At 36.9% G+C, this 22,564-nt stretch overlaps 1 protein-coding gene across 7 annotated transcripts in view; it reads left to right on the top strand.

Moving 5' to 3' along the window:
• The window catches only part of RyR (Ryanodine receptor), a 395,937-nt gene that overhangs the window by 187,458 nt on the left and 185,915 nt on the right, over nucleotides 1–22,564 (top strand). For all 7 annotated transcript variants that reach the window (XM_081725586.1, XM_081725584.1, XM_081725582.1 and 4 more), the window contains exons 11-15: nucleotides 1,374–1,543; nucleotides 2,557–2,681; nucleotides 16,857–17,057; nucleotides 17,211–17,380; nucleotides 18,868–19,058. In XM_081725586.1, coding sequence (XP_081581712.1) covers nucleotides 1,374–1,543; nucleotides 2,557–2,681; nucleotides 16,857–17,057; nucleotides 17,211–17,380; nucleotides 18,868–19,058 — 857 coding nt within the window. The remainder of the gene's footprint in view (nucleotides 1–1,373; nucleotides 1,544–2,556; nucleotides 2,682–16,856; nucleotides 17,058–17,210; nucleotides 17,381–18,867; nucleotides 19,059–22,564) is intronic.

Below are 22,564 nucleotides of genomic sequence, written 5' to 3'. Positions count from 1 at the left end.
CTAATTGTACGAAGTCGTGTTTATTTACATTAAGAATAAAAACAGAGAAGTAAGGCTGTATCTATGAATTCTTTACTTTTGAGTCAATCTAATGATTCAAGGAGGCAAAGTAACCTTCTAATGATTTAAGGACGCAAATTCGATGTCCAGCCTCTAATTAGCCCAAACACGTCAAACAAGTAGCAAGACACCAGAATAAAACAAAGCTTCGGAAAATGTATTACTTACATACATTCAGCGAAATGTCGCCCCAGGGGAGAGGGGAGCAATCAATAATCAGGTGGCTAAAGCATACTAACAGGTTGAAATATCTAGCATTCTTTAAAATCTTCAATTTTCCATCCTGTGGTTATGTCCTAGGATGCGACAAAATGATAAAATCAAGAAGGAAAGAAGTGAAAGAAAAGCTACATTCACAATAATTGTCCACATCGTAATTAGAGACGAATAACCAGTTAGGTAGCTTTACTCTCGAACCTTTGTACAGAAGTAAGCCTTGAGAAATAAATTCCATTCTATATAAGATGAGCACTCAATAATACTATTAGCATTTCTGCAAATCCCATTCTCTTTAAATAAAGGGATTTAACAACTGAATGAACCATTTAATGTTAAATTGAATAAAACTTGAGAATTGTATCGTATTGATTAGGACTTTTGGGCTTATGATGCCTTCAGTTTCTACTGAAATGTATTTATGTGGTAGCATTTATAAATTATTGCGATATTACCTTGGAAAGAGGCAAATTTTCATAATGACAGCTATATGATACGCTGTCCTCTAATTCATTAAGAAAAATGAGCATTAGAGTAGTATTATAATTGCGTAGATTAATATTCTATTCATGTTTATATTTATAATTTTCCATATATCTATGTACTATTGTATTGGCCTCTGCATATACTTTGGGCCTAATTCTTTCAGTTACATAGAATTTACTTATTTACTTTTGCTTTTCTTCAAAAATTTCCATTGTCGTATACTTAATGTATTGTTATAATCATATAACGTTACTACAAATTATTCAAAATTGTAATCACATGAGTCATACTTTACCAAATCGATTACTATCTGCTCTATTTCGCTAACTGAAGGTTAATATTAACAATTCAGTTCTGATGTATTTGGTAAAAGTAATTTTATTTCTCTCCTCATTTTCACTGTTTACAATAGCTTAAAAAACTACTATTATTTAGTGCATCTCGAACAGAGGAGTCCACGGCATATATGCATCGTGTTTCCAGTGTTCTCATTAGCGTGGCGATATATACGTCATCTTTTAAAATAATTAAAGTGAGTGCACTCCACATACCTCGACTTGTGTACACCATCAATTTAATTATACTCATATTTGATGTTTTTCCTTTTACAGTCCTATGAAACGAAGAAAAAGGGTGTAGGTAAAGTCGAAGAAAAACAAGCAATCCTACACGAAGAAGGCAAGATGGACGACGGATTAGAATTTAGTCGCAGTCAAGAAGAGGAGTCTCGAACTGCGCGAGTCATTAGGAAGTGCAGCTCATTATTTACAAAGTTTATCACGTAAGTTGTTTATACACTTTCTTTAAAATATATTAAATTTATAAAATAATTAATGTCTATTTGATTATTTTAAATTATTGATATCATACACTATGATGCAATTCCTATTAAAGATAAGTTTGATATTTTTTCTGAATAGTATCTAAATTTTGCACTTTTTAGTTGTTATACAGATTCTATTAAACAACAAAGTAAAAACTGATCTCCGTGATCTATTTGTATATTTATATGTACATTTAAAAAGTTGTAAAGAAACTGTGTCAGTTCTAATTTCATAATTTACAATTGCCTCAGATTTAGATTGGGTTACATTTTATTAGCATCCAATATGCCTCACAATTGAATAAAAGCACAAATTATAAACAAGTTTGTTATTAGCATGTGTTAAAGTTAAAAGAAGAGTTCAATATAACGGACACAAGGACATAGCGAAACAGGAAAATAAGAATTAAATTTCGATACTCATGTATCATCATCCTATAATTATATTTTCAATTGAAATAAGTATGCATATTAAATGATATAGTTTAGATATACAATTTAGAAGGATGTTTCTACAATGGTATAAATTGTTGTACAAAGGTCACGTTTCTGCAGTTAATATTTCAATGCAAACAAAAATTAAATTTTGCTTAATATCTCAAAACTTTCTCACAAGTCTTCTTTTTCGCAAATGGCAGTATTAGAAGTAATTACAATATTATTGATATTTCTTATTTTTGTGAAAATAAATCTCTTTTTTTTTTTTTTTTTTTTTTTTTTTTGCTCCATTGCTCCATTTCCAATATTTATTAAAATTACTAAGATAATTTTTGTTTAGTGAACACATCGAAATTTTATTTGCAATAAAGGACGAATTTTGTCCCAACGAATATATGTCATATGACAATCCACTTTCTTTGTAAAATGGTTTATAAAGATTCATAGAATTCAGTTCGTTCACGTAAAATTGTACTTAAATATTCCTATATAGATTGGAATATTATACTAATCGTGAATCCTTAATATTACAGAGGGTTGGAAACTCTACAAGTCAATAGAAGGCATTCCTTATTTTTACAAAGTGTAAATCTAAACGAAATGGTCATGTGCCTTGAAGATCTCATCAATTACTTTGCTCAGCCAGAAGAGGACACTGGTATGTTAATTTTATCTCTTATTGATATATATATATATATATATATATATATATATATATATATATATATATATATATATATATATACACTTATCTATCTACAGAAGGCTTCCCACGATAAAAATAGTCGAATTTCACTGGTTCTCCCGAACGACGCATTTGACTACTGTCATGTCTCAATACATTGCTGGCTCCACTGGGCTCTGTATTTAAGAACAGTATTAGTTGAGCACGATCCGTGGAGTGATGAAAGTAAACGTGACAGCTTTCTGGGAGTAGTTTTTTTCTGGACTTTCCGAATATGTAGCGAAGTTGAGACGAAACATTGATAAATTTTATATCCAGATCAAGGTTAAAATTAACAAAAATATAAGGGAACAATTTATTTCTATTTAAAGAAGTAATGAACGGAATAATTCTTTTTTAAGGGAGAAAAATTAATGGAATTGGTCTTTTTTTAAGTGAAATAGAACATGAACGGAACGAGGTTACTTAAAGAAAGAACCACCAGATTTTGATATGTTATTACTTCATACGTAATTGGCTCACATATTTTGGACGAGTCGTAGCAACAATTTCTTGTGTTATTAGTTTCCCTAGAACATCGGACGTTTCAAGAGAAGAAATTGCTTCCTCACTTTGCTTCTTCGTGAAAGTTCCATTAACACTAAATACTCACGTTCAAACATGATAATACTTATAAATAATACTGTTCTTAATTCCAGTGCAAGCTGAATAAAAAAAAATAATAATTTTAGACCGAGCTAACTGGTGCAATGATAATGTGTATGTTTCGTAATCAGTACTTGATTCGAATTCGACTCCACCAATCTGATTATATTCAAAAATATACTCATAACTAAATCGTCTACACTGTTTGCTATTTCCAGCATAGATATAAATGAAACAAATAGAATTTTAAATTTTAGATAGTTTCAAGTTTTTTAAAGTACTATTTCAAGTTGAGGTATTGGACTATTTCAGAAAATATCTCTTTAACTTCTGTTCTTTTTGTGTTTGTCAAGGAAGGATTTTTTTGCGATTTTCCTCCTCTTCAAATCAATACATATTTAAATATAAGTACTAAAAAGAACCTTCTGTTATTTTATCAATTACAACGTACAAAATACAGTATTTGCAGTGAAAAAATATAAATATATGTAGGTTTACATAAGAAATTTGCACTTTTTTAAAAACAAAATGGTTATATTTCACTTAAATCTAGAGTACCACTAATACAAAAGTGAAAGATATGTACTGCAATCTATCAATTAAAATGCTACAATATCAATTATTAACTCCTTTTTTTTCTCCGTCGTCCCGGTTAAAGGGTTTTGCCCTTTCTTCGGGTAAGTGCTTCAGATATAAAAGTTGGATTGGACTTTAATGTGGTTGGTCTAAGAGGTGTACATATATTTAATATTTATTCATTCATTAAGTACATATACATACAGAGGGGTGATTGAAGGGTGAGAAATAACATATGAGGTACAAGCATAATATAATGGAAGGCCAAGTGTGCAACAGTAATATTGTAAAAAAAAAAAAAAAACATTTATTAGCATATCGTGCTGAGTTATGACGAATGTAAAACTGGAATGAATATAGTGCAGGGTGCAGTGGGCAGAGAAGTAGATGAAGATGAAATGCAGTGCTCTGAACGCCACATCACAGGGAGTTGTTAGTACTGACGAATGCAAGTTATCTTCTATTCCTGGGGCGATTCAGGAACTGATGAAGACAGAGGAATCCCATGTTAATAGGTAGTTATGGTGCATATGATGGGTAGATGAATGATGAAAGCTCACGTGGTTCGTAGATGTGAAAGATTTCGGGATCCACTACAGCATCATCTAGTTGCAAATGATAAAGAGTCATGAAGTGCTGTAGGGAGTATCGACGTAAGTTGAGAGTGCGTCGTGATCTCGATCGTATCGTAGGATATCAAGTAACATGGGATGCTGCTGGTCAATTCGCTTCCAAACGTACCGAGTACGAAACTATTCGAGATGATGCAATAAAGGTGGAAGATCAATCAGCTCGTAAAGTAACCCTGTCGGATGCGGTAAGCGGATGCGATGTGCTAGGCGTAGAGCATGACGCTCTAGGATAGCCAATTTCTGACAGAATTTTGGCTAAGCGGATGTCCAGGCAGTGTGTCCATATGTTAGTGTACTGCGCATAAAGCCCTTATATGTATTAAAGACTGTTAATGGTTTTAGCCCCCAGGATGTACAGACTAATCGCTTGAGGAGGTTGAGCCGATTTTGTGCTTGCGTATGATCTTAGTGAGGTGTGGAATCCAAGTAAGTTTGGAGTCAAATATGACACCAAAATAAGTGAGAGTATTTGACACCAGGACTGGTGTATAATCTACTTGGAGGTTTAATCGACTTGGATTCCTGTATATTCGTGAACGACGTCTACGCGGCAGGAAAACAATAGCCTGAGTTTTCGTAAAATTAATACTTAACCGCCATATATTACACCAGTGAACGAATGCGTCAATTGCCGTTTGCATGGTTTTACTGATGGATTGCACTGTGCGGGTCGTCGTGAAAAAGGCGGTGTCGTCAGCAAACTGAAATATGTTTATGTTGTTTGAAACAACAAGGTCGGCAACATACAATAGGTATAGAAGAGGAGACAGTGACGAGCCTTGAGGAACACCAGGTTGGAGGAAGATTGGATGAGAAAGTGTTACGTTAATAGAGATATATGCTAACCGCCCTAATAAGAAAGAATGGATGAATCTGATATATGAGGATGGTAGAAAATAGTTATGAAATTTGTATAGTAAACCAGGGTGCCTGACTTTGTCAAAAGCTTTTTCTAGATCAAAGGCTACCAGACAAGAAGGAAAACCTGTGTTGTATTGATTGTAAACAGCCGTAGATAGTCGTAATAACTGATCCAGCGTACTAAAATGAGGTCGAAAACCGGCTTGATGAATAGGAAGTAGGTTATGAGTTGCAAGATGAGCATGCATGCGACGGACTAGAATGCGTTCTAATATTTTGCAAAGGGAACTGGTGAGGTGAATAGAGCGATAAGACTGTACATCAAATGGAGGTTTTTTAGGTTTGGAAAATAGAACTTTTGAGTATTTCCAGTCGATTGGAAAAAAAATCCAGTGCATTATTAACGTTTATTATTATTATTATTATTATTATTAATAGCTAGCCGGGGCTAGCCACCCGCTCGAGGGTTACGCCCTCCATGGAGAAAGGGAAGTAAAGTAAAGGGACAGGTGGAAAGGAATGGGAGATGGGCTAAGGGATATTCAATAATGTTATATAACTTTATTTCGAAATAAATAAATAATATATATATATATTAGGACATTACGATCTTTACGATCGTAATCATATGTAGAGGAGAGGAAATTGTACAATGAATTATATACATTAGTGAAATTACTGTAGATAGGTTGCATGACAATGAGGGGATGAGTGAGATAGTGATGAGATGAGGTGCAGTTAGACGACACAACACATAGGATAGTGTTAATGGACAGATGCCGATTATTCTTCTCGCTTGGGGGCTGCTCCAAGCATTAATGATGGACGGTGGGAAGCCCTGTTAGTGACAGAGGAGTTACTGTGCAGAAGATGAGGGTATGATATGCGATGGAGGGTGATCGAGAAGAAATGTTCTGGTGAGTGGAAGATCTGGATGATTTGGTGGTAAGGAATAATGATACATCGTGAAGAGAAGGGAGAGGGGGGAATGAGTGATGGGGTGAGCGATATCAAAATTGGTGTGAGCATTGATGGTATCTACGAGGAGTGGATGATGAGAAGAGAGACGTTGCTGGAAGTATCGGAGGCGGAGTTTTTCTAAATGGAACCAAATGTGGGGAAAAGTCATGCGATCATAGAGCTCTGCAGTTGGACTGGGAAGTTTGATTCTGTAGACAATTCTCAGTGCGTGACGTTCGAGGACTTTAAATTTTCGATAATATGAGAGGGGTGCCGAGACCCAAGCAGGATGCCCATAGGTAAGCACCGGCCGTAGAAAGACTTTATAAGTGTTTAACAGTAACTCTGAAGAGAGACCCCAAGTGGTGCCAGTAAGACGTTTTAAGAGATTGAGTCTATTGTATGCCTTCTTGGTGACGTCCTGGAGATGAGCTTTCCATGTGAGGTGCCTATCTAAGATGAGTCCTAAGTATTTAACGGTGTTAGAGATTGTAAGACGGGTGTCGTGAACTGTGATCTGAAGTAAGTTTGGATTACGGTGAATTTTGGAGCGTTTCTTAGGAGGAAGAAAGACAATAGCTTGTGTTTTAGCGGCATTGATCTTTAATCGCCATTTATCGCACCAGAGAACAAACGCGTCTATTGCTGGTTGTAAGGCTTTGTTGATTTGGTGTATAGTGCTGCCAGTTGCCAGAAATGCTGTATCATCAGGGTATTGAAAGATGTGAACATGTTGAGGGAGGGGAGGCATGTCGGCTACATAAAGTAGATATAATAATGGTGATAGTGAGGAGCCTTGAGGTACACCTGAGTGCAGAAGGATGGGATAAGAGGACTGTTGGTTTATGTAAACATAAGCAAGGCGGCCGATCAAGAAATTATAAATAAAACGGATATATGCGATGGGAAGGCGAAAGTTGAGCAGTTTTGAAAGCAGACCCTGATGCCACACTTTATCAAATGCCTCCTCTAAATCAGAGTACCAGACAAGCTGGCTTAGCGGTGTTATACTGATTATGGATATAGTTGAGGAGACGCAGAAGCTGATCGTTGATGCTGAACTTTGGGCGAAAGCCTGCTTGATGGTGTGGTAAGAGATGGTAATGAGAAAGATGAACATGAAGGCGTTTGACAAGGATTTTCTCGAGGATTTTTGTAAAGACTGGAGTGAGTTGTATCGGCCGGTAGGATGAAACGTTATCAGGAGGTTTATTGGGTTTAAGAAACATGAGAACTTTGGATGTTTTCCAGTGAGCGGGTACATAGCCGGTGCGGAGGATAAAGGTGTAAATGAGGGCGAGAAGAGTGAGCAGAAGTGGTGGACTTTCTTTAACATGTCGATAGGAAATGTTGTCAATTCCAGGAGCGGTATTGCGTTTATGATTGATGACATGAGTGATTTCTGTGATAGTGATGGGAGCAGTGAGTGCTTTATGAGTGGGTAGGTTATGTGTCTCGTTGGGTTGAAGATGTGGTGAATTGAAGTTGAAATGGTCTACAGGATGATGAGGAAAATGCCGGGCGGATGGTAGAGGTGTGAAGATCTCCTGTAAGTAGGAAGCAAAAGCGTTAGCCTTTTCGCGGTCTGTGTGTAATGCCTGATCGAGACTTAGAATAGGATATGAGGTTTTAGTAAATTTTCCAGCTAATGCGTTGAAACGTTTCCAATATTGCGAAGGGTGCGATGTGGTAGAAAGGGTATTGCAGGTTTTAATCCACTGTCGTAATTTGTATGCTCGAAGGTAATTACATACTGTGCGATGCAGGGCTCTATGATGCTGAAGAGCTTCATGGTTGCCAGTGCGAATGTATTCCTTATAAAACTGACGGGAACATTTAATCAGAGGAAGGTAGAGAGGAGGGAGTTTAGGACGATGAGGTGAATATGTGGTATGAGGGATGAACTGCTCGGATGCAAGTTGTATATGAGTGGTGATAGAGGCGAGAGTGGAGTATAATTCATCTTCAGTAGAAGGGGGAGTGATTGCGGAAAGGGCATTGGTTAAATAGGTTCGGTAGTTGGACCAGTCCGCTTTATCATAGCGAGGGATTAGGCGTGGAGGCGGCGAGTCTGATATAGGAGGAGAGGAAACTTTTAGAGTGAGTTTAATGGGCACATGGTCACTACCGAGAGGATCGAGGATATCGATGATGATGCGGTGGGAAAGTGATGAAGATGTGATGGCTATGTCAGGGGTAGTGTTAGATTCGGGACGAGTTGCTTTTGGAAGTGGATGGATGATGCCTGTAGTAGAAGTAGTAATGAAATTGTGAAAAGCTGTCTTATCTCTGTCTGAGCGGCTATGTATGTTAATATCAGCTAAGATCAGATAATGTCGGAAATGATTAGAAATATATTGAAAGAATGCTAGAGGAATTTGATGACCTGGTCGAACATAGATAGTTGCGACTGTGACGCATAAGGATTTGTAATAAAGAGTTATGATTAGATGTTCAGGAATGTTGGCAAGAGATGGAGAATGGATACGGTACGGTATGTGAGAGGAAAATCCTATTGCTACGCCGCCATTGGCTCGTCTTGCAGGAAGGTTGTTATCGTGTCGAATTAGTTGGTAGCCAGGAAGTTTGCAACGGAGTTTCGGAGTGAGACGGGTTTCATTAAGAAGGAATGTGTTAACCTGTTCCTCATGTAGGAGTTGTTCAAAGATGAGTTTATGAGTTAAGAGTGAGCGGATGTTAAGAAATAGAAATACAAGTGCCATAATTAAATCCATGAGCAGGATGAAGTTAAACAGTTGTTGCAAGTGGAGATGCATGAAAGTGTACGTACGGGCCATTGTAGGTTGCGTGAAAATCGAGGTGAAAGATGTTGCGAGCTGCGTGCTGTACATGTTGTAACATTAATGGGCGTGCAAAAGGATTAACGTTTTGAAGAGTGAGGGTGACAAAGGCTAATAATTGATGAATGGAAACAGAATGATCGGGCTCTGATGATGTCTCGATGGTTTGATTTTGAGCATTATGAGTTCGCAGCGGTACCACAAGTTCTGGAGCAGGTCGAGATTTACACTTGTAGCTGTACGTCGGATGTGTGCGTTCATGACAGGTGTTGCAAGTTGGAGCTTGTTGCAAATTCGGACAGCTTTTCGTAGGATGAGGTCCAGTACAATATCCACATTTGAGGTGATTGGTGCAGCGGTGAGTAGGATGCAAGTTGTATTCCTGACAGCGTTCACATCTGAGAGGAAGTAATCGTAGTGAGTGGGATGGTTCAACTCTATGCTTCTTTTTGAAAAGGAAGACACCATTATCCAGAAGGTCGTTGATAGTATCCTGGGAGTTGGTCAGAATTCGAACCATGTAGGTAGGTCCCTGATTGTTGCGAATCCGGATGCATTTTTTAAAGGTGTAGCCTTCTTCTCGTAGTTCAGAATCTATTTCGTCATCGGTGACGGATGGGTCGACTCCTCGTACCACTACGGACATGGTGGGTGGCTGACGTGGTGGCGGTGGTTGCTTGTAGCGGCTGTTGGTGAGAGAAGTTAAGGTAGCAGTTTTTCCGAAGATTTCAAAACTGTGCTTGTCTCTGATGGTTTTTGCGAAGTTAGCCAATTTTGATTTGATGATGAATCCATTTCGTGTTTCCACTATCTGTGAAATCTCGGAGCGTGGACGATACTTGAGAATTTGCTGGAACAAGAGCTTCGAATTCCTGTACTTTGGATCATAGTTTTGCAGTAGGAAGCTGTAGATAGGCTGCAGAGGAGGAAAATCGTCGTCGATGATAAGCCGGTCGGAACTTGATATGCTATGTGCGTCGGTATGTTTCTTCTTCGATGGTGGTGAACTAGTTGATGGTGCTTGGTTCTTCCCGTGGATTGGAGAACGAGAACGCTCGGGACTTGGGTCGGTGGACGTCTTATCACGATTTCTCCGCTTCTCGATCATCTTCAGAGGTGGTGGAGGAGGTTGTCCAGTATCCGTGAAGCGATGAAGATAACCGATCTGAAGCAAGACCCACGAGTATAGGATGAAGATGAAAAAATGAAAATTAGGTTCAAAATATGCACTACTTGTGCACTTCAGCTAGCTTCCACTTGGGAGAATCCCTCAATCTCTTGCAGCCTCTCGCCCGCAACTGTGTTCGGATCACCGTGCGTCCACACGTATGCGATAAACACAGCCTGGACTGGCAACAATGCCTCACTACAAGAGCTGTACTACGCCAGCTGGGAAAGTATGATTATTAACGTTTTTTTTTTGTTCGTCGTCCCGTTTAAAGGGTTGTGCCCTTTCTTCGGGTAAGTATTGTGCTGTAGATCAAGTGTCTCTATGGAAATGTAGGTGGTCTAAGGGTTGCCAGGTTTATTATTTCTTTATTCATCACATTAATATGAAACATACATGGATTGAAATGATTCCAGGAGAGAATATATATATATAACACAAACACTAATAGGTTAATGGTTAGAAGAGAATATTGGCAGTTATTATTACATAAACACAAAATATGAGAGGAAAAGAAAGTTCAGGGCTGCAGTAATAAAATGAACAACTGTAATGAATGGATGAAATGCAGTGCTTTGGACGTCACATCACAAGGTTATGTTAGTTCAGACGAATGAAGTTATCTTCTGTTCCTGGGGCGATTCAGGAACTGATGAAGACGAAGGAGGCCCTTGTTAATAGGTATTACTGTCCATATGATGGATAGATATGAGATGAAAGTTCATGCGGTCGGTAGATTGTATAAATTTCGGGGTCCAATATGTCATCATCTAACTGTAAATGATATAATGTCATGAAGTGTTGGAGAGGGGTGTCAATGAATGTTGGTGGTGCATCGTTGTCACGGTCGTAGCGGAGTATATCAAGTATCATAGGATGGGGCTGTGCTATACGTTTGCTGATGTAACGTATACGTAGTTGTTCGAGGTGCGTTAATAATGGCGGAAAATCGATCATCTCATAAAGTAAACGTGTTGGATGAGGTAGGCTTATGCGGTATGCTAGGCGTATAGCATGGCGTTCTAGTATAGCAAGTTTTTGATAGAATTTTAGGGGTGCAGATGCCCAGGCTGTATGTCCATAGGTTAATGTACTCCGCATGAAGGTTTTATATGTATTGAGAACGGTATGTGCCCTTAATCCCCAGGTTGTGCCCACTAATCGTTTGAGAAGATTAAGTCGATTTTGCGCTTGACCTATGAGTTTGGTGAGATGTGGAGTCCAGGTAAGATGAGTGTCAAAAATGACACCGAGATACGTAATACTACTTGAAACTGGAATAGGCGTAAGATCAACCTGAAGGCGAAGTAGATTCGGGTTTCGATGTACTCGTGAACGGCGTCGACGTGGTAAGAAAACTATGGTTTGTGTTTTGGAAGAATTAATATTTAACCTCCAAACATGACACCATCGCACAAATGCATCAATGGCTACTTGCATGGTTTTATTGAGAGATTGTACGGTGCGGCCAGTTGTGAAAAAAGCAGTGTCATCAGCAAACTGAAATATTGTGGTGTTATTAGGAATAACAAAATCAGCGACGTACAGTAAGTATAATAAAGGAGACAATGATGAGCCTTGGGGTACACCAGATTGCAGCAAGATAGGATGAGAGAGCGTTCCATTAATTGAGATATAAGCTAATCGTCCTATTAAGAAGGAGTGTATGAAGCGGATGTACGAAGTTGGCAGAAGATAGTTACGAAGTTTATATAGTAAGCCAGGGTGCCAAACTTTGTCAAAAGCCTTTTCCAAATCAAAAGTAACAAGGCAAGAAGGAAAACCTGTATTATATTGATTGTAAATAGCTGTGGTGAGACGGAATAATTGATCTTGAGTACTAAAATTTGGCCGGAATCCAGCTTGGTGTATTGGAAGAAGATTATGTGAGTGAAGATGGTCGTGCATGCGACGGACAAGGATTCTTTCCAAGATTTTGCATAGGCAACTAGTGAGGTGAATAGGACGATATGATGTGACTTCTGATGGAGGTTTCTTTGGTTTAGGAAAAAGAAGCACTTTTGAGTATTTCCAGTCGAGTGGAATATATCCAGTTCGCAGAATAAAGGTATAAATGGTGCTAAGAAAGAGTAAAAAAGAGTGAGGCGCCTGTCTGATGAGTACATATGTAACAGAGTCAAATCCTGGTGCAGTATTCCGTTTACCTTTAAGTGTATTACTAATAGTTTCGGGTTGAATCGGCATGGTTAGAGGATTATTTGGTTCTAAATCATGATCAGCAGACGGACGAAAGAAAGGAGAAGCTGCATCGGTATGTCGGTTTATAGTTGATTGCAAGCGACCTGGTGTATGCCAACCGGGTAGAGGTGTAAAGATATTTTGAAAATAGGAAGCAAAAATATTAGCCTTTTCTGCATCCGTAAGGACTGCTTGATGATTATAAACAATGGGATAAGGCGTACGAGAGACTACCTGTTAATTGATGGAACTTGCGCCAATATTTTGTAGGGTGTGTTTCATTAGCTAGTGTGTTGCAAGTTTGAATCCAGTGGCGTCTCTTGAACGCAACGATATAATTATGAGTGATCCGTAGGTACTGGCGATGAAGCCGAAGCGCTTCAAGGTTACCCGTAGCGAGATATTCACGGAAAGCTCTCCGGGATGCTGAAATAAAATGGTAAATATTGCGGAGGTAACTTAGGTTTGTGTAGCTGAACTTCGATTGTTGGAATAGAACGTTGTGCTGCGTCTTGAAGGGCTGTAGTGAGTCCAGTGATTGTTCGATTGAGTTCGTATTGCGTACTAGGCATTGTGAGCGTAGTTACAGCAGTGTCTAAATCGGTGCGATATTGTTCCCAATTTGCCCTTCGGTAGCAGTAGACCTTCTGAGGAGGAGGCTTCGGCTGAGTGTTGGGAGAACAATGAAGTTCGACTTTGATGGGGACATGGTCGCTACCTATGGAGTCAAGTACAGATATGTGAATAGACTGAGATAGTGAAGATGAAGTTATGACTACGTCAGGAGTAGTGCGACTGATAGGACGTGTAGGTTTCGGTAAAGTATGAAATTCAGCTCGTGTTTCATTCCGAACAAAATCGAGAAAGTTGTCTTTGTCACGTTGGGAACGGCTATGAAAATTGAGGTCGGCCATGATAATGTAATGCCGGAAGTTGGTATCGATATAGCGGAAGAAATCATAGCTGAAAGCTCTGCCTGGACGATAGTAAATAGTAACAAAGGTAATGGTTTTGCCTCTAAAATAAATTGTCGTCATGTTATGTTCAGGAAGGTGAAGAGCAAGTGGAACAGTAACGTACGATAAGGAAGATTTTGCCGAATACCAATAGCTGTGCCTCCGTAGAGACGTGGTCCAGTTGGTGCGTCATGTCGAAGTAAGTGATACTTCGGTATATAGCATGTTAAATATGGTGCAAGGTAAGTTTCATTAAGAGCAAATGCGGCAATTTGTTCTTCCTGTAGGAGCTGTGTAAAGAGCAGTTGGTGCGTCAACAGTGATCGTATGTTAAGGAATAATAAATTGTAACTCATAATGAAAGTGAATATAAGTCCGTAGGTAGAGTTGTCCATATCAAACAAACTTCAAGTGGTTGGATTTGAAAATGCACTGTTGGTCCGGAATACGTTGCATGTAGTTTTAGATTAAATAACAGTTTGGCTGCGTGCATGATTTGAGTTAGAATATGGTTGCGAAGAAATGGGTGGATGTTCTGTAGTGAAATAGTGAGAAAACGAAGTAGATCTTCGACAGTAACTGGATGGCGCAATGAATTTGCTGGTGGAGTTGGTGCATCGACTGAACGTATGGGGACAACGAGTTCAGGCTTAGCTGGATCAGGCTGAGGCTTAGCTTTACATTTATAGCTGTACGTTGGGTGACGTTCAGAGCAGCGATCACAACGTGGTGGTTCTTCAAGGTTTGGACAGTTTTTTGTAGAATGTTCGCGGGAACAATAGCCACATTTGGTGTTGTTTGTGCATTCAGCTGTTGGGTGTGAACTATACTGTTGACATTTCTCGCAGCGAACAGGCAGAGGTGCTGGCGTGCGAGAGGGCTCAACCTTATATTTACGTCTATAGATATATGCGCCCTTGGATAGAAGTTGATCAATCAGCTGTTGTTGATCAGTTAGCACTCGTACGAGATAAGTTGGTCCCTGATTGTTCTTGATCCTGATACAACGCTTTATAGGTAGCCCTTCCTGATGGAGTTCAGCAAGAATTTCGTCATCAGTAAGATCGGGTTCTACACCACGAATAACTACAGATAGCATAGGAGGTCGCCGTGGTGGAGGAGGAGTTTTGCGTTTACTCGGTTGTAAAGTAGAAATCTTTGCTTTCGTCCCAAAAATTTCATAAGTTGCCTTGTTGCGAACATGCGTGGCGAAATTTGGGTTAGTGGATTTCAAAATGATGCCACGGCGTGTCTTAACAATTTCACGGATTTCAGGCCGAGGGACGTACTTGACTAATTGCTGGAAGACAGCACGAACAGTGTCATATTTCTGATCGTAGTCGGTTAGCAAGAAGTTATACACAGGATCTGGCTGGTATTGCTGATGATGATTATCGGCAGAAGTGGATGCCCAATCCATACAATGGCTGTCAGTTGTAGTCTGATTAACACTGGGAGTAATTCGTTGCTTCTTTGAATCTAGCGCTTGTTCGCCATCAGAGAAAGATCGAGAACGAATTCTATGTCCTTTGGTGATGCAGTCAGCATAGGAAGGAATAGAGTTACGGTCTGAACGAGGTGTTCCCGTAACAATCCTTGGCTGCGTCTTTTGGCGACCGTTAGGCCCGATGTTAAGCGGTGGAGGTTTTAATCCTACATCTTGACCGAGATTCGTAGATCCGTTAACCTTGCCAGTGTCCGTCATCGTGATAGAGGAGCCGAGGGCCAAAGCCCAGATGAAGATGAAAAAATGAAAAGGATGTTAGATGAGGTTCAAAAAACAAGAAACCCTCCGAAAGTGAAAACTTTCGTCAGACCCCTAAGTGCTGTAATTGTGCTATGCTCGCAAGTACGTATTCTATACTTGGTCCTCGCTGGCACAGTAACTGACACAAGAGAGGCTAGGTTGCTTGGTAAGGTATGATTATTAACGCCTTAGGTCCAACCTATAACGTTGGCTTTCAAATCTTTCATTTGCGGTTATATATGATTTCACGTTTAACAGAGACAAACATTTTATGTGTGTATACTTTAAATAAGTTACTTAAATACATCTTTTTCATAAAGTTTATGTCTTTAAATTATTGTTCAAAGCCTTTGTATTTTAATAAGCCTTCCCCAAAATCAATGCAAATGAACTGTGCTGCCATCTTTGGAGTTCTTTTAGACTATATGTTTGTGGCCAATTCTTTCGACAATGAGATCTCGGAAACTACAGGCTCTAGAATGATGATCGATTGTAAATTTTGCGTAGATTGTCCAGTTCTAATTGAATATTTAAAAAAAAACATGGCCATTATTTCTTTATTACATTTTTACGGGTACACTGGAAGTGTTGAAATTTTAAAAAAATAAAATAAAATAAAGCATCATATCCTACGCATTATACATTACATAGTTGTATATTGAGGTTGTATATGTCTCAGGCGTTTGTTTCATGGCCAAATAATAATAAAAAGAAGGATAACCATTCCTCCAGTCTAAGATTAATTTTTATTTTTGGAGTGTTTTGCCGAATGAACACCATATATAACTGACATTATAATTAATTGTGTATGCAATGTATTTGCTTATTACATACTGCATGCAAGAAGAAAGAAAACACTGATCATACATGAATTAGAAACTTCGGCCTATGTTTAGCAGAAGGGGTCCAGCTCTTTTCTCTAAAAAATGTTACAATTTTGGCAATTTCTGTTCACATTAGGTTAGTTTAGGGTAGGGTTGGTTAGTTTAAGTTAGGTTAGGCTAGTTTAGGTTACGTTAGGTTAGTTTAGTTTATGTTATATTAGTGTAGGAGTCCCGCATAATTTTCCAAAAAATGATAGAATTTCGCTTATTTCTACTAATATTACGTTAGTTTAGGTTAGTTCAGGTTAGCTTACGTTAGTTTATGTTAGGTTAGGTTAGATTTGGTTACGTATGTTACATCTAAGTACTTGCATCACTCATTTCTCCCGTAAATTTCGTGATTTTTACGTGCTTTTGGACCCCTTGTACTAAACATACCCCAAAACTTCAACCGGAAGTAGGCTGAAATCTTGCAAACGGTCCGAGATATTGAAAAAATAATCGGAAAAAAATCCCTTTTATGGTATCCTTTGCCGATTTTTATCACGACGTCTTTAACTTTTGTCTGTAAAGGTACATATACAGGTGTTATGAGGAATGACAAGGAGATTCATGCTCACATGTGAATGATGCGCTGTGTAGAGAGCACAGGTTCAGCTAGTGAATATAAATTGAATAAGAGTTGCGGCATGATTTGGATAAATTGAAAAAAATTGTATTTAAAAATGTTCTGAAATATTTATTTTTAATTCTTGTTTTTTTTCTTTTTTTTCGTGCAGAACATGAAGAAAAACAAAACAAACTTCGAGCTTTAAGAAATCGACAAGATTTGTTCCAAGAGGAAGGAATCTTGAATCTTATTCTGGACGCCATTGACAAAATCAACATAATAACGTCTCAAGGATTTTTGGCTGCTCTTACTGGAGATGAATCTGGACAAAATTTTGAAATAATCTCAGCATATTTGTATCAACTATTGGGTAAGTCATTCAGTTTATTTCTTTCTTTTTAATTATTATGATCACATCTGCTTAGTTATTCAAAAATCATATCTTGAATTAGGTTGATACAAACTTTAGCTGTGATTGTAAAAGTACCCATAAAGTGATAATTCTTTATCTTTTGTTTTTCAGCTGCAATCATCCAGGGAAACCATACAAATTGCGCCCAATTTGCCAACTCCAACAGACTAAATTGGTTATTTGGCAGACTTGGTTCACAAGCTTCAGGAGAAGGTAGCGGAATGCTGGATGTACTTCATTGTGTATTGATTGATTCTCCGGAAGCTCTGAACATGATGAGAGTAAGTAACGTTTCTTTGGTTGAGTAACAATTTTAAAAAATCAGTAACCCAAGCTACAAAATCTCATTTAATAACAGAAAAGTAGGGAGAACGTATATCTAAGGAAAAAAGTAATATTTGAAATGTAATAATAAAAATATGAACCACATTTTTTGTTAATTTATAAAAAAATACTTATCTTTTAATTATTTCTACGTTTAATCCTAATATACCTTTCTGGAACGCAGATTTCTTGTACTTTGTCCCTGAAGATTTCAATGTAGTTACTCCTGATTCATATAAAGCTATATTGCATTTTTCTCACCAATACGCCTAATTGAGTATACATAAACAAAATTCAATTCCTGGTTGTTTTCTTCTTTAAATTTTCAGTTCTCTCCATGAGCCTTTGAGCGTTGGGTATAAACAATGAAAAAGGAGAAATATAGGGGAACGAAAAAAAGAAAATACAATCGGCAGATCGGCAGTGTATCGAAGTCTCACCTTGTCAGTGGTAGCCGAAATGATAGAATTTAATATGTATTGTAATTTTAATTTTAATACGAGAATGACCTCTTCAGAATTAATGTGCTGCGCGGGTCACCTTTAGAAAGAAAAAGATGTGCGAAAGCTCTCTGGAGGACTAAAATAAAGTGTAATGAATGCAACTCCATGTGTTATGTTGAGAATGCAACTCCATGTGTTATGTTGAAAATATGAGTGTAAATCCTGTTAAAATTTAGGGAATGTTATTTCTAACAAGTTGTAATAAAGAAAGGGAAAAAAGTAGCATACCGTGTAATTGTAGGGTGTATACTGTTTCTTCACGTAATGGTCATATTTATTCAGGTACTTCTGTAAGTGTACAATAAAATTTTCCATGCCGGTGTAGTAGAACTCCAAGCTTGCATCCGGTATCACTCAAACACTGAGTATTGTACTTCTTCATCCGTATTGAACCGTTTTCCATGAAGATACCGTTTGAGGTATGGAAACAACTAAAGGTCTGACGGTGTTAATTAGAGCTTTGTGCAGTGTGGGACAACACTTCCCAATATCACTGGCGAAAAAGATGAACAGAGGCTTGTACAACGTACTAGCGACCATTTACATACAAGAAACACGTTCAGTTTCCAAAACAGCCCGAATGTCCTCTGTAAGCTTTCGTAAAATCTCCACATATATGGCTGCATTTACAGTTGTCCCAGGGGAAGGAGGAAAGTGAACCCTACGAGCAGACTACTCCATCACAGTCTCCTAGAGATTTTAAACTTTTTGTTTTCTTTTTTACAAGTGAGAATACAGGTATCACAAATAAGATACAAGAATGTTCCAATATTAGAAATTTGACTGTTTAAAAGTTAATTGCTTGAAATGAAAATACTTGGTTAAAACATTAAATGATATAGAGTACATTGATAACTCGTTGGTAGCTAGTAGGAGATATTGTAATTTCTAGTTGGTTTGGTAGCTAGTATATTGAATTTATGAATATTGTTCTTCCGTAGGACGAACACATTAAAGTCATCATATCATTGTTAGAGAAGCATGGACGAGATCCTAAAGTATTAGATGTGCTGTGCTCACTTTGTGTAGGTAATGGAGTCGCTGTACGTAGCTCACAGAACAATATATGTGACTTCTTGTTACCAGGAAAGAACTTACTCTTACAAACACAGTTAGTGGATCATGTTTCAAGGTACAGTGTGACTATTTTGTTATAATTTACTGAACATAAGTTATATTGTAAACAAGACAACAACTTACTGCTTCTAAATGCCCTTTAATTCCACTGAGGTGTAACATAAATACATTAAAGCAAACCAATGTAACTTATACTTATTTAAGGGCTTTAATTTAATGCATATTTATATAATTTGTAAAGACAAAAAACATAATAACAACTGACTGTGACCCAATGCACTTTAATTGCACTAAACTGTTTCAGCAATCTCCGTTGCCTCCGTCGGTTGCTCTAAGAAACTAACATTGAAGTTTTTTTCTTACTTGATGGAATTTTATTTCTCTTTTTTTTCTTTCTTTCTTTCTTTCTTTCTGTGTGTGTGTGTGTGTGTGTGTGTGTGTGTGTGTGTGTGTGTGTGTGTGTGTGTGTGTGTGTGTGTGTGTGTGTGTGTAGCCAGTTGAAAAATGATAAGGTGTACGCTCTAATAATGTACGTCCCTTGTACTTAAACAACTCGTCTTTTCTTATTAAGCAATAACTACATACCAATTTTATATTTTCTTACTGCTTTTAATTTCAAATGTGAATCTTTCAATAACTTATTGATCTATTATAGCCTATCAGCTTGCAATGAGTGGTATGTTGAAAAAGCATATACTCTTATTTTATAAGTTTACAGTCACACTTCGAACTTCACAAGCGTTTTTAATGGTGAACACAATTCTACAAAACCAGCTCTACGTTACATATGTTATTACATAAAGTATTTGCAGTACTAGATCGTTGAAAAGAAGAATTGTTCAAGTACAAGGAATTTAAAGTAACACAAGCTTAAACCTCACCATTCTTCAACTGGGCACGAAAATAGTGTAAAATGAAATTCTAAGGAGAAGAAGAAAATGAACTTTATATGAGTTTTCAGAGTTATGAAGATGGAACAGAAGAGGTTGAAACAGTTTAGTGTAACTAAAGTTCATTGGGTCACAGTAAGTTATTTCTTTTACATATATATATATATATATATATATATATATATATATATATATATATATATATATATATATATGCGTAAAATTGTATCTGCAAATAAGTATAGGTTACATTGGTTAACTTTAAGGTTCCTATCTTACATGAAACTAGGGTGACTAAAATCGTGGTAGGGTGACTAAAATATATAAAGGGCCTATCCGGTTGCAATGATGTGAACAGACTTGGGAGAGATGGCTGAAATTCAACTCAAATGTAGAAGGGACTATGTTTATTCTATGTTCCAGAAGCAAATTGTCCTAAAATGGATGGGACATAGTCAAAAAACGCATAAAACATTAACATTAATGCCAATGGAAAATCAATGAACAAAAATGAATTCGTCCACATATCTCAAAAATTATAACAAGAAGATGGCTAACTGAAAGCTTATTACAAAAACATAATAAAAAGCTTAACAGCGGAGTATAACACGTAAGGTAAATATGGATGAAACATTGTCAAAAGTCAAGTTTTTTGAATAAAATAAATAATAATGATAAAGCATATGCACGTTTTCAAATTACCCAGGGTGCCCCACGCGGAAGTTACGTGCTCGATATATCTCACATCTGGATTTGGAATATTCAGACTCGATTTAGGAAGCACGTTGACTTTTGACCTGATCACGTGACACAGTCTGGTGCTTATGGCAAACCGAATAGGTCCTTTAAATGAAATAGCAATTAAAATGATCTCAAGATTGAGACACCCTATTTAAAATAAATAAATAATAAATAAATAAATAAATAAATAAAATTATATAGGCACATGAGAGAATAATTTAAATTAACAAAAATTTGGTTACCTACCAATATATATTCCCGTGGGAAAACTAATTATTCTCCAGACGTATCGGAACAACAAGCTAGTTCTGTCTTTAATGGTAAAGGAACAAGGACAGTAAAAACGGATGAAAGAAATACGGTATGAGAACTGGAATAGATACCACCAAATGAGTGTAAAGTAGAACATTTTGTACTAAAAAGAATGAACAGAGCACAGTGGAAGAAAAAGTAGAGTTTGATAGAAGCGTGGTGTCTATGCTAAGTTACTGTTGCCAGAACCAAAATACACATTAAAGGTAGGTGCCAGATTTTATCCACGTTGCCAGAATCCAGATTTAAAGCGGTTTATATATATGAATAAAGAATTTTTTAGGTTACGTTAATTTAATGGTATGTATTTTCTGTTCCCATACCATATCTTTTTATCCTTTTTTATCCATGTTACCTTACCACTGAAGATGGAAATAGCTTGTTGTTCCGACACGTCTGGAGAATATTTAGTTTTTCCAAGGGAGGATATTGGTAACTATTTTTTTGTTAACATATTCAAAACTTTAAATTATGTAATCAGGCATTGCTCTTATGAGGAATATATGTTAGTATTGGTGTGTAATTAAAGTCTATAAACGCTTCAAAATGTCATTTTAAAAAAATAAAATAAAATAAAATAAAATAAAATAAATGAAATATGCATTCAACGCCTCATTGATGTTGCGACGAAAAAAAAAAAATGTATTAAATTCTTGAGATTAAAAGTAAGTGACAATAAATAGTCAGCTGGCAAGTTATTGCTCTCGTAAAGAACGCTTAACAAACTTTGTGCTGATTCTTAAAACTTCTTAAAAACTAAAACAGGTAGAGCTAAAATATTGAGAATGAAACATTATAAACTAATTAACTTGTTTATGTATTCATTAACACCAAATAACGGTACTGCAGTCTACAGCTGAATAAGACTAACATCAGTGAAAGAACATTTTCTGTTAAAGCTGTTAATGACAAACTATAAAGATTGCCTTGATCGAGGTTGTTTAGACTACAGTGCAGTAATTCAAACTAACCAACCTCAAGCGTACTTGGTTTAAATTTTGTGCAGTTTACAGTAAATGTGTAAACATGAGAATTGGCATCTAGTATTTTTCATGATCACTCATCATTTTAATCCATTTTTATATTAAATTTACTATATTAAAGGTTTGAGCCTGAAAACAAAACAAACAAACAAACAAACAAACAAAATCAATTGAGGAAGAAAGAAAGGAAAAACGTGTGAATTAGTTTATAGTGTTTCATTTTCAATATTGACATATACCTTTTTCTTTAGTTTTTAAGAACCAATGCAATGTTTGTTAAATAAATCTTATTTACGAGAATTATATTAGCTAGCTTGTGAAACTATGTTAAGTCTCAGTACTTTTCATTAGGGGAAAGTACTTTTCATTAGTGGTGTGATTTAAATTCATTAGTACTTTTGTTTTTCGATCTTTGACAAATAAAGAGAAACGTGAATTTTCGAAAGAGATTTATATTTTTGGTACAACATAATGAGTGTATTGTTTATTTACTAAAAGATGTACGAAATATACTTCCTATTGTAAATACTGCGAACATTAACCTTAAATATAGATTTGTTATTTAGGCATTAAACATACGCAATCGTTTTAGACCTGCGCATGAGTAAATATTTTAGAAAAACATAAAGCACGAA

Source organism: Thermobia domestica, chromosome 9 (assembly GCF_964235325.1).
Source record: "Thermobia domestica chromosome 9, izTheDome1.hap1.1, whole genome shotgun sequence".
In the NCBI taxonomy this organism is placed as follows: domain Eukaryota; kingdom Metazoa; phylum Arthropoda; class Insecta; order Zygentoma; family Lepismatidae; genus Thermobia; species Thermobia domestica.
This window is presented reverse-complemented; position numbering and strand designations above follow the sequence as displayed.